We start from the raw sequence: 13,317 nt of genomic DNA, 5'->3' as shown, positions 1-13,317 counted from the left end.
CTCTCTGTCTCAATTCTTATTATTTTCTCTAATACCTTATTGCCTAAAGCAAACAAAGGCGATGATACAATTTTTGAAATAAAACCTTCTCTAGTATTTGCTTTATTAAATCAGCTTAAAAGAGCCTCTTTAATTGGAATATATCTAGAGAATCTAAGCTTTGGGATTATATTTGAAAGTGGTCTGACTGTGAAAGAGTGAGATCTTTTCTTTAGTTAGCGTCTAATGATAGTCTTTTTTACCAATTGGGTTAGGATGAGGAGAATGATCATTAATCATAGTGCTTGGTCGTTTGTGGTTTTGATGAAACTTTCCTTCACGTCATCAAAGATTGTTACGAGGCATGTGAAGTGTTTGAAGAAAATCTCATGAATTCTTGTGATTTTGGCAATAGTGTTGAATGGAAGGTAAATTTCGGTACTTGCTGCTGTTTTTTGTGGCAATGGAGAATTTTTTTTTTTAAAGATGATTCTATTTTTATTAATAATTTGATTCTATTTTTATTAATAATATGATTGTTACGATTCTCAATATTGATTCATCCTTTACAAATGGTTCAAAAAAGATGAATGATATTTTTATTTATAACTGATCTCTTGGAACATTCCAATTAATGGTTGAGAGACGTTTAATACAACAGTACAATGAATCATTATTTACGTTGTTCTTCAGCTGAAGGTTTATTTCGTAACAATAATGGTGCTTGACTTGGAGGATTTATTATAAATCTTGAGAAACTACAACTTTTATGACAAGAATTTGGGGTGTATTTTATGGTCTCCATTTTCGTTAGGAGCATGGTTTCAAGCAAATGATTATTGAAGTCGATAATATCTCAGTTGCCTCTATTATTTTTAAATGTATTAACACAGCAAATAAATATCGCCAAGTCATACAAATGACTTTTTCATTACTTGACCAAGATTAGGAGGTTGTTATTCTTGACACTCATCATGAGAGTAGAAATACAACCCATACCCATTTACCCACTCATATCCAACATTTCTATATAGGGTATGAGTCTTAAATGGGTAGCTAACAAAAATAAATGGATAAAAATGGGTAAATACAAATTTTTTTTTAGATGGGCTAGGTAATGTTGAGCATGGGTATCTAATTAGTAAATGACTTCTTTCTTCTCTCATGTCTCTACCTTTAAAAATTAGGGTTTGTTATTAGATTACATCTACTGATTTGACAAAATTAAAAGAAAAAACTTTTTGGGGATAAGAAAGTTAACAAGTTTGAAAGGGATTATATGAGTAGCAGCTACAATGTGAACCAATTTTTTTGATTTTGGTGGCTTCTCCAAGTGTTTAAAATCTCTTAATTTGATACTATTTTTCTCTCTAAAATCATGCATTTTATTTTTCATTAATTTTTTTTGATTCAATTAATTGATGGAGTATGGTAAATTAAAACATTGATTCATATTTTTTATTTATCTTTTTATTAATTGTTTAGTTATAGATTTCAATTGAATGGATTACTAATATTTTTGTTTTATTTTGGCTAAATTGAAGTTCTTTTATTCTTGGATTTTGTTATTGTTTGCTGAGATTAAATTGGTTATGTCGGTTTTATAGGTTCATAACGCAGCGGAATTTCAAAAATTTATCTAAAACCCAAACAAGGATCCATGTAATTCGAATTAACAGAATAATTACTTACTTGTATGTCGAATTCAACAGTAATGTAGGAAGGAAGGAGGTGGTTCACTTTGGTGATACCTGGCCTCGGATCAGAAACGCCTCCAAAAGAACGCGTCCTCTACGAGTATCCACACGAACAAACCTTAGCCAAAACTAGTGCTTGTGTGCTAGCACTATTGCTTCACAAGCAATTTCGAATTTTAGTGATTTAGTGAATAATGAATTTCGTAATTCTCAAACCAATTGCTTAATGTGTATTTATAGTGATACAATAACACTAGGGTTTGAGACAAATTCGAATTTCAATCTCATTGCAATTCTTACAAGTTTATATTTATCAAAAACTCCTTTTTGATAATCATCCATATATATTAACTATTTATTGTCTTTAAAAAATAATAAATTAAGAAAAACACTTATCCTTAATTTCGAATTAATATATATTTATTAATATATATATATATTACGAATTATATATATATATATATATATATATATATATATATATATATATATATAATTAATCACTTAATCACATTGGGCTTGTACAACCCATAACTGTTTTGGGCCTATTCTTAGTGTGCGACCCTGTAGGTTCATATAACGTTGGCAGTAGGCCCAAAATCCCTATTTCAGCCCACAAGTCATAAGTGGCGTCTAGCAAGACATTATGACTACCCAAGTTAAATGAATATCGACAATCCGATTTAACCATTTACAATAATATTTTAATCCCTTTGTCTCTCGATATCCAAATTGAATATAAGGCATAGTCATGTCATCCTTATAATATTCAATCATTAGTTTCTTGACTCTAAGTAGACTGAAAATGATAACTCCTTATCAATTAGCATGACCATGCATTTCCTTCAGTCTATCTTCTTCAAGGGGCCCATAGATATCTTACTCAAATAAATGAGGGACAAATTCCTTCTTAGTCACTCACATTTCTCACATAGTTACTTTCATATCCAATGACAATCTATTCCATTATCCTGTTAAAGATAATGTAAGACTGTATCAAAATATGAGATAGCTATGTAGAAATCCATGATGATTTCAAGGTCAAAGGATTATACTAATAGAACTGTAATGAGAATTACTTATGACAGTGATCTATGTAGTATTCTCACAGTGGGTCATCCAGTGCCTTATTTCTCAAATAGCACCTATGATTTGACTTAATATCTCATATACATGATTAGTAAAACATAATCATCAGTCAACATCATACTAGTCTCAATGTTGTATTAAGACTAGTGATAGATGGTATATAATTCTTTTATTAAACCTAAGGGTTCTACTATCAAGTCACATACTTGATGACCTTAGAAAGAATTAACCATTCAAGTATTTTAATCATTAATATAAAATGATAAAAACTGCCAATCAATAAATAACAAAATGATAAAGTCAAAACATGGTCAAACATGATTGACCTAGTGCATATCACTAACATAGTGATGCACTGATTTTTAGGTGTGGGATTTTATGTTCCAGAAATTGAGTATTATAGAGTTTGATAGCTTTGAATTTTTTACATTTACAATGATGGTCGAGGGCCACGACATTATTTGCTTTAAATTTAGAACACTTCAAAAACATAATGAAGACAATAACTAGAATGCACTTTTCTGATATGCTTAACACCATATTAATAGTAATTTTTTGATATATGAATCTGATAATGCCATAAATGTTTATGTGTGTTTCTCATTAAGCAACAATATTTCTTTGTTTTATAAAAAGACGGGTATTTTCAGGCTTCTACTTTTGGAGTCTTAGTTGTTGCTTTACTTATCATAACACTCTACACTATTCTGCAGTATCAGTATATATTTCTGAGTTTGAAAGGGATGAGTATAACATTAATGTCGAAGAAAGTGCGACTTGAAGTTCTAATTGGAGTGGAAAACATAACTCTAAAATATGGGAGCACTTTGAGAAGCTTGATAAAATGGATGACGGAAAACAATGGGGAAAATGCAAATGGTATTCACAATTATATCCGATTAATCCTAATTATGAAACAAAAAATATATTGCGTCATATCGATCTTTGTTACAAGAAGGAACTTCAGACTGGCGAGTCTTTTAATGCTACTTTAGACCAAAAAATTTATAGAGAAAAAGTTGTCATTTCTGTAATTAAGCATAATTATTCTTTTCCATATGTGGAGCATGAAGGAGAAAGGGATGTGCACAATTATTTTGAATTCAAATGTAAAAACAATTTCTAGAAATACAGCCAAGGCTGATGTGCTAAAGGTTTTCAAAAAAGAAAAAAATAATCTTTTAAACCTATTAGGTTCCACATCCAGTAGGATTTGTTTGACATCGGATTTATGGTCATCAATCACTATTGATCATTATATGACTATCACTGCCCATTTTATTGACGACAATTGAGAGTTGTAAAAGAGAATTTTGTGTTTTACTTATGTTCCACCTCCATATAGTGGAATGATTTTGGCTGAAAAAATATTCAGTTTGTTGAAAGAATAGGGAATAGAGAGAAGAATATTTACAATCACTTTAGATAATGTCTTATATAATGACACAATGGTAGATATTTTAAAGAAATATGATTTTTAGGCAAATTTATGCCATGTGGTGGTAGTTTTTTTTACATGTGCGCTGTGGAGTGCATATACTTAATTTGATAGTGTAAGAAGGTGCGAAAGTAGCTCAAACTTCTATGGATAAAATTAGGGAGAGTGTTAAATATGTTAGAGCCAGTAATGCAAGAAAGGTGAAGTTTGCAAAGTGTATTTTGTAATATTTCTTAGGTTGTAGGCAAGTACGACAAGACGTACCAACTAGGTGGAATTTAACCTATATGATGCTTGAGGGTGCTTTGTGGTTTAGACGTGCATTTCAACATTTAGCCTTGACTGTATAAAATTTAACACTTGTCCTATAAGTGAAGAATGGATTCAAGCTGAGCACATAATGAAACTTCTAAAACCGTTCTTTGAAATATTTACATTTTTTTTTTCTGAAACTAAGTACCCCACATCAAGTTTGTATTTTTATTAAGTTCGGAAGAATGAGTTGTGTTTGATGGAGAAATAAAAAAATGATCAAGATGTGATTTCCAAAATGGCTGAAAGAATGAAAAAGAAATTCGATAAGTATTTGCATTCTTATAGCAAAATTTTATCTATAGCAATTATTTTAGATCCTCACTATAAATTGGATTTTGTTGAATTTTGTTTGTCTAACATAAATGGTTTCGAATCAAAAGATCGTGTGCTTCATATCCGTAATAAATTATATTCTTTGTTTGAAGAGTATACGACTTCGTGTGCTAAAGATGCAAGTTCTAGTACATCAAAACGAATTATTACTTGTTTTAATGGCGATGATGTTGACGAGTTTGATAGTTTTACAAGTGAAATTTTCGGTTCAGTGACAGCCAATTCACAGTTGGATTTGTATTTTGAAAAACCTAAAATTGATAGAAACTATTTGTAGATTTAGAAATTCTCAACTATTGGAGAGAGAAATCTTCTCGATATCCAGAACTATCATTATTGGCTCGTGATATTCTTAGTATTCCTATAATAACCGTTGCTTCAGAATCTGCTTTTAGTATCAGAGGAAGAATTCTTAGCAAAAATCAGAGTTCTCTTCTACCTTAAAATGCTGAATTATGTACTCGGGACTGGTTGTATGGTGTTCCTTTTGCAGAAGAAGATCTTGAGGTAGAATCTTTAATTGAAAATTTTGAAGAATTATGTAATTCATGGAGAGATAGGTAGGTAGGTGTTTCAGTATCTTTTATTATATCTTCTAATCTTTTTTCCAATATTCAATTCTATAATTTTTTTATCTTTTATCTTATTATGATCATTTTATTTACAGATGATAGCAGATAGCACATGGAGCTGGAGGAATTTGGTTCTTTATAAATTTTTGATTTTTATTATAAATTGTGGATATAAAGAACAATGTTTTATGGATTCAAATTTAATGTTTTGTGGAAAGTGCATGAGTTGGTTTGGGAGAATAATTTATGAAGTTGATTAATGCATTAACTGGATCTGGTGTAATGTGAATTTTAATATATTTATATTTTTGTCCTTTAAAATTTTAATGACACAACTGAAATCATATTTGAATTTATATGAATGAGTTGTTTATTCTTAGTTTTTATTATTTGTTTGGCTTCATTTTAGTTATTTATTTGTAAATTTAAAACATATTTGTCTGATCACAAACAAAGTTGCTTCATCCGATTGATGTTTATTATTGTACAAAACGGACCAATATCTTCATCTCTGTAGTGTAACTTTAGTTATAAATGGATAGATGGGTTGATTAGAGTTAAATTAGGATATAGTGAATATGAATATCCTTATAAAATTTAAAGTTTAAATGGGTTATATATGGATGAATTACCCATTTATAACATTGCCCATCTAAACCTCATTCATATCCGCCTATTTTCCACCTCTACGTGGGAGTAACATATATGCTAAAAAACTTGATAAGATCGGCTCTAGTGTTGCTCCTAGATGTCATTCTTAGTTTGAATCTTTTGATGCTCTTTTTTAACAAGACTACTTGGGTGTATCATTTCGTAGGAGGATTAAAAGTTAATATGATTGGGCTTTTCGCACCCTTCTTCATCAATTTTTTTAAGGAATTTGAAAACTTAAAAGTTATAATTGAGCATAAAAAATCATTAAGTGTCTAATTGATATTTATAGTAAACATTAAGGTCATTTTTACACCTTTTCCCATAAAAAATCAAGAGCGCTATAAAATACAATAGATGGGATATCCAATAAAACCAATTATGCCATAAATACTTAAGTATAATTACATAACTGCCCCTTCCCACACAAATTATATGGTATGTACATTTTCGGTATATTCGAAAAAAAATGTTTGATGGCCCCGAAGAGCACTCACCAACCGCCAAAAAATGGAAACCCTAATTAAGAGAAGGGGATTTTTTTTGAATTAAATTGCACAATTTAAATTAATGATTGCTTATTTACTTGATTCTCTCCTCTAATTTCTCTTCTCTTCTCCTTACATTTTTATCGAAACTGGAATCAAAAATCAATCTCGATGTCCAAGCGGTAATTGATTTTTTTGTTGTTGCTTAATTTTGTTTTTGAAAGTTTAGATTTTTATTTTTGTGTTTATTTGATGTTGTTATGAAATTGTGTTTATGGGTTTATTATTGATGTTTTTGAAAGGAATTGATTGGCTGATAGTTTTGGAATATGTAATTTGTTTTTGAAATTTTGATGAATATTATGTTTTGTTTGTTAAAGTTTTAATCTTTTTGTGTTTGTTTGTTTGCAGGGTACTTTGCAAGTTCTATGTGCACGGGGCATGTTTGAAAGGGGAGCATTGTGAGTTTTCGCATGACCGGAAAGATCCGGTGAATAATGTAAGAAAGATGATTCCTTTTTTCTCATGAAATGACTGGTGGTATGGTTCGAGTTTGATCGTTATTTGTTTGTACTTGTTTGCGTTATAACAGGTTTGTACTTACTATCAAAATGGAATATGCTCGTATGGAAGTAGATGCAGATATGAACATGTCAAAATTTCTAGGCCGGGTTTTGCTTCATCTTCGTCTTCGTCGACAATTCATTACCAACCCTCCGTACGTCCTGTGAGAACTGGGTTAAGTAGGGGAAAATCGAGTTCAAATGCTTCTGGGGAGCTTTCTGCGTCAAGTACTCCTTATGTTCCTCCCAGTAAGCCAGCATGGAACTTGGAGTCTGAGCCTAATAACTTTATAGAAAATGATGAGATAATAGAACCTAGGAATGTCAAGCCAGAAGACCGTCCTCTCTGTTCATTTGCTGCTGCTGGTAATTGCCCGCGTGGAGATAAATGTCCTCATGTCCATGGTGACCTTTGTCCTACTTGTGGGAAAAATTGCTTGCATCCTTTTAGACCTGAAGATAGAGATGAACATGTAAAAACATGTCAGCAGAAGCAAAAGCATCTCGAGGCATTAAAATACAGCCAGGAAATTGAGTGCTGTGTTTGTCTAGATCGTGTGCTTTCAAAGTCTACTGTAGCTGAACGGAAGTTTGGGTTGCTATCTGAATGTGATCATCCATTTTGTATTTCATGTATTAGGAACTGGCGCAGCAGTTCCCCAACCTCTGGAATGGATGTCAATACTGCATTGAGGGCCTGCCCAATATGTCGCAAATTGTCATACTTTGTTGTTCCAAGTGTCATTTGGTATTCATCCAAAGAAGAAAAGCAGGAAATTATTGATAGCTATAAGGAAAAACTCAGGTAATGTGCACATTGTTTATGCTTCTGCATTATCTATGACCTGAATTATGCAATGCCAATGAAATTCTGGAAGTCTTTTGAATTACATGTCAACCTTTGTGAACTGAACTAGTTAGCTAACAAGATACTTTCGTTCTTACTCTTGTCAAGTTGTCATATTAAAAAAATCTTTAAGAACTGCCCAAGTTCATCGTTTATTGTTAAATATAACACAGAACTATGTGGAGTTTATTTATTTTTATAGGGTTGATATCTAGTTGGTATAAGAATTCTTGACCAATTCATATAAATGAAAACTTGGGATTTTTTTTTAATTTTCCCTTTTTTGCCTTAGAAATCTAATATGTCTTCTGCTTCCCATTTTCATTTTTTTACAGCTCCATAGATTGCAAGCATTTTGACTTTGGGAATGGGAACTGTCCTTTTGGGATCAGTTGCTTTTACAAGGTGAGAAAATTGTTTTGTTTTATTTTCATATGCAATGTTAATTTTTTTTTTCTGTTGATTCCTTGCATACCAATTTTTATAATTGGAACTTCTCTTATTATTACATGCACGAGCTGAATGCTGACTAATTATTGTTTTCATTACCAGTAACCAGTGATTAGTGACCCATGAGTTTTTCTTGGCCTATCATAATAAATAGTATGGCTTTAAATTGTCATGGTTGTTGCTTTGGGCTTCAGTACAAGCCTTAGAGAAGTGACTTCTATGGCAACTTTCAAATAATATATGGCTATTGGAATGGATTTTTATTTTCTAAATACAGTTTAGAGAATTGGCTAGGTCTTAATGAATATTATTTCTTCTTTGATATAACTTAGAGTTTTCTTCATTAGCAGTAGCCAGTGGCCAAGAAGTTTCTCTTGGCCTATTTTAGTTATGATTTTGTTGGGTTAGCAGTGAAGCCAGGACTTGATTCTTATTTGTGGCTACAAGCCTTTGATAAGCTACTCCTTTTGCATTTTCAAATACTATATAGGAAAATTGGAATGATTTTTTATTTTGTAAATGCAGTATAAGAAAATTGGTTAGGTGTTAATGAGTATTATTACTATTTCTTTGATATACACTAAGGGGCTATTTCCCTTTCCCCCTTACAAAATAGGACAATAAAAGAAATTAGGGAATTGGCTCTAATGAGCTAGACATATTCCAGATTTATGGGTAAATTTGCAAGGAAAGATTACTGTAAAAATTATGTGCTACAAGTACCTGTTACATTACATTCTATGTTTTGATCTATTTGAATTCCAGTCTCGGTACAGAGATGTGCAAAATGCTAATAATGCTGTATTTTGTGAAAGTGTTTTGTTTTTGACATCGTGATTATCTTTGTATAGAGGCTAATGAAGTTTCTATTTGGACATTTAATATTCATTGAGCTATACCTGGAAATGTTAAAAGAAAATTTGCAAGACTCTTTAATTAATAAATAGTAGTACAATTTATTTTTGCTGGTTATATAGATATTTAAGAAATTTGATTGATTGGATGCTTACACTATCTGGGATTTTATAATGGATGCGTTCATAAAAGCTTGGAATGGAGTAATGACTTGACTCGAGCAATTTCGGAATCTTTTGTGCTTTTGAAAGAGTGAGTATTGGAACTGTTGAATAGATGATGATTGGGATAAAAAAGAGAAGTGGGGTATTTGACGCAAGACTTTATAACTTGATTTTTCATTGCATAGTGTTATCTTTTTCTTACTTTCTTCCTCTGTTGGTTAATAGTTTTATTTTATGTAGGATTCTATTATCTGTCTGGTTTCGCTCTTTCTTTTCATATATTTTCTCTTGGTTATGTTGGTGAAGGTGCTCTTACAATAGTATCTACAGCACTTAGAATTTTGAATCTTTGTACTCTTATTTTCTTTCTTTGTGGAGAGCATTAGATTTATGTCTCCTAATGGAGCTGTGTTCTGTTGTGTTCCAGCATACTGTCAAGCCAGGCTCGTACACATGGAAATATCACAGACCCCCTCCACGGAGGCCACGTCCTCATAGAGTCAGTGCTGTGGATGATATGAATGCATTTTTTGATGTCGGGCTTTTAATGGAAGAGGATGATTATGATGAACATGACATATATGACCTATATGACATATATGATACTGAAGATTGTTTTGACGATTCTCTTGATGAAGATTATATAGATTTGCTAACGCGGATGAGTTTTGGCTTAGATGACAGTGATGAGGAGATCGATCTCTTCTAAAATAACAATATTAGCCGTATTGCAAACGTTTCTCCTATTGTACTTTTGGACTAGGTCTTTGTGGCTTCTCACATTCTAGCGTTTTGAACATATGGAGATAGATGAAATTTGTATCTTGCTATTTATGAGTATGTGTTTTGCCATAGGTTGTGACAGTGGTTGTCTTAATATATCTAGATTTTCTTCTAGCATATTGGTTCCATCCATTGATATGTTGCATCACTGCAATATGATCGGTAACATCTTGGTTATGTATTTATAGCTTGTTTTGTTAATAACATTCATAAATGCTAGTATATTTATGAAAAGACTGCAATCCTGAGAGTGCTGACTACCTTGTTCATGTGTTTGTATTTAAATTGATATTTTTCAAAGGGTTTCCTCTGCCTTATTGATTCTAAAGGTACCTGATGTTGGTAGGTATTGATCAATAGAGAAGTTTATAATATTAGTATTTCTCAGCTACATGCTTGTTCTCCATTGGGGAGTGGTAATTTTATTTTGTTGGATGATAGCTTGTAAGTTATATCTGCCTATGTATATTTTGCTTTGTTGGGATAGGGCCATTTGTATTAACTATTTTTGTGGTTTATACCACGAAAAAAGAAAATAAGGGAGCGGAAAACAAATAATGCTAGTACTGCTATGCTGCGACATAGTTTCCATCAGTATGAACAGGACATTACATCGATATTCACTTGAGATGTAAGTTGCGATGACTTGCATACCACATATAGTTCATCTTTTAGCACGTTATTCCCTTAACATCTGTTAGTTTATTGAATTAATATAAGCTGCTACAATGTTACTTAACTATAGGTTCGTGAGGCTTATATTTATGATATTCTGTCCTTACAGCATGCATTTCGAGATGGTCGCTTGGAGGAAGTTGCTCTGCGTCATCTTGGGGATGAAGATGGACAGACTGTGATAGCTAAAGATATCAGGTTTATTTTAAATCTTCAGACTTCTCTCATGTTTGTGCTCTGCTTGTTGATTGGCTGCTTTCTTCCTGTTTATATTATTTTATGTTATATTTGTTTTAATAAGCTGATTGCATTTTCAGGCTTTCGGATTTTCTTGGTAGCTTACAAATAATTTGAATAAAGCTGTTATTACTGTTGTGTAAGTATGAGACTACGTCTTCATTTTACATTGATCACTGTTCTCATTTATGTGCATGCTTAGACTATCACACGGCTAAAACTACATCTGTAATAGCAAGCATACATTTATGCATGCATGATGAACCAAAGTGATATGATTAGCTTTAGCCATCTTCAAATATGCAGATCATCGGCCAATATCAAGATATATGTTTTGTCGTCAACTTGTGAACAGTCTTCAATTTCCTGTTGTCAAACTCCAGTTTTCGCTAGGTAATGGTTAACTTATGAGTATGCCCTATCAGTAATGGAAATGTGTACATTTATATGTATTTTCTTTTAATTTTTAGTTCTCTTATTTGGAGTCAAATATATGGGAGACGCATATACTTTTTTGTGATAGTGTTTTTGCAAGGGTGAGGTTAATAATGGTGCTGGTGTCGGCAGTAGTGATATGAAATTGGGTGGTGAGTTGAGGCGAGGGTCGTGGAATAATCACTTTTTTTTTATTTGAGACATTTATTTATCGACTTCTATAAGGGTGGTGAGTTGAGGCGAGCGTTGAAGCATTAGTTCGTTTTTCAAGTTCTTGCTGAAAATAGTCAAGATCCTGAGGTAATAACATTTAGGCCTGGGTTCAATTCAAAGTATTTTCCCGGAGTATATTTCTGAGAAGTTAATTTTCCAGAAAATATAATATAAGTTATTTTTTTATTTCTCGGGAAATGTAAAATTAATTTTAAGATGATATAATATAAGTTGCTCGAGTTTCTCATCGATATAGGGTCCCTTTGTAAACAAACATGTAGATTTGTACAGGTCTGGACCATGTTGATGCGGGACTCTACTAATTTCATTAGAAGTTTTACCGTCTTATTGCATTTTTATTTACTTGCTGTTGCCAAATACAGAGGATTGCTTGATGGAGAGACGATTAACAGGAAGCTAGAAGGCATGAAGTAATGTGTAGTATGTTAAAGTGAAATAATATTCTGAAGAAACCTCGACCCTATGCCAAATTTTAAGCAATTGCCGCCTCATAAAAATAAGTTCGAATAATAGACGTTTGCTAAATATATTGCTTCCGTTGGAGTAGGAAAGGCATTCGAAAGGATACCTGGTTTTCTGCCTATTTATCTTCAGTAGTTAACTCCATTGATTTGGATAAATTTTATCGGCGAATTTGGATAGTACAGATTCTTTAGATTTTTGGTAAACCCTGAAACCAGTGATTGTTTGTAAAATGAATATGATTAAGATTGTAGTGTATAATAATGATATGGTAGGCATGTAATGAAACTCATACATTTGTGTCCATGATTACAAAGCCAATGTTTGCAATTAAGTTTTGATTGACTGTTACACGAGTGGTAAGCAGGGGTGAGCATAAATAAATTGAAACTGAAGTAATCGCTCTATTTTGGTTGGTATGGATAATGGAAAAGCTATTTCTTAAATTTAAATTTTTATGTTTTTTTATCAATTACGATTAAATCTTTCAATTTTTATACTAACTTGAAATTTCTTTTTGCTATTATTTTAAATTTTAACTTTTAAATCTAAATTTTTGCACTTTTTTAATAACTGTGACTAGAACTAATTTTTTTTAGAAGTTAGACAAAAAATTTAAATTTTGATTGTAATTGATAAAAGATGTAAAAGTTTGAATTTAAAGAATAAAATTTAAAATTTTAATTACTATTGAAAGGAAGCTTTTAAGTTAGATATAATTATAAAAATTAAAAGTTTAGCCGATAAAAAATGCACATTTGAATTTAAAAAGTAGTTTGGTTGATAAATTACTAATAATTGACAAAGTAATAATTAAAGAAATGCGAATTTATATTTCCTTAATAAATAAATAAGATATATTGATCCATTGGAGAGGTAGTATATATCTAAAGTGACAATTAGAATGTTATATGCCTATATGATTAAGAAGTTTAGGGTGATTGATCATAGAGGTATACGATCTATCATTTATTGTACTTCGAAGACCGAATTATGGTTCGTTTTATTTTGATTATTCAATTTTAATTTATTTCAACGAAAATTTTTCAG

At 31.5% G+C, this 13,317-nt stretch overlaps 1 protein-coding gene across 3 annotated transcripts; it reads left to right on the top strand.

Annotated features, from left to right (window-relative positions):
• The first annotated feature begins 6,528 nt into the window (after nt 1-6,528).
• Nucleotides 6,529-12,618, top strand: LOC126660726 (putative RING-type E3 ubiquitin transferase C3H69). Of its 3 annotated transcripts, none has more exons than XM_050354376.2 (8): nt 6,529-6,744; nt 6,974-7,061; nt 7,155-7,930; nt 8,308-8,377; nt 11,009-11,097; nt 11,217-11,275; nt 11,443-11,529; nt 12,168-12,618. In XM_050354376.2, exons 1-6 carry the CDS (start codon nt 6,734-6,736, stop codon nt 11,251-11,253), a joined length of 1,071 nt encoding a protein of 356 aa, XP_050210333.1. In that variant the 5' UTR covers nt 6,529-6,733; the 3' UTR covers nt 11,254-11,275; nt 11,443-11,529; nt 12,168-12,618. The 3 variants fall into 3 exon arrangements, with proteins under 3 accessions (XP_050210333.1, XP_050210334.1, XP_050210332.1); XM_050354377.2 differs by having other exon boundaries at nt 11,425-11,529; XM_050354375.1 differs by lacking the exons at nt 11,009-11,097; nt 11,217-11,275; nt 11,443-11,529; nt 12,168-12,618 and adding an exon at nt 9,869-10,341.
• Nucleotides 12,619-13,317: the final 699 nt, after the last annotated feature.

The sequence above is a fragment of the Mercurialis annua genome, linkage group LG8, assembly GCF_937616625.2.
Source record: "Mercurialis annua linkage group LG8, ddMerAnnu1.2, whole genome shotgun sequence".
Taxonomy (NCBI): domain Eukaryota; kingdom Viridiplantae; phylum Streptophyta; class Magnoliopsida; order Malpighiales; family Euphorbiaceae; genus Mercurialis; species Mercurialis annua.
The sequence above is the reverse complement of the archived record's forward strand: the minus strand, read 5'-3'. Positions and strand labels throughout refer to the sequence as shown.

Bases quoted from the DNA above. Each gene is read 5' to 3' on its own strand.
- LOC126660726 (XM_050354375.1), top strand. The intron at 7,062-7,154 runs GTAAGAAAGATG...GCGTTATAACAG, and splicing joins GGAAAGATCCGGTGAATAAT to GTTTGTACTTACTATCAAAA. The intron at 8,378-9,868 runs GTGAGAAAATTG...GTTGTGTTCCAG, and splicing joins GGATCAGTTGCTTTTACAAG to CATACTGTCAAGCCAGGCTC.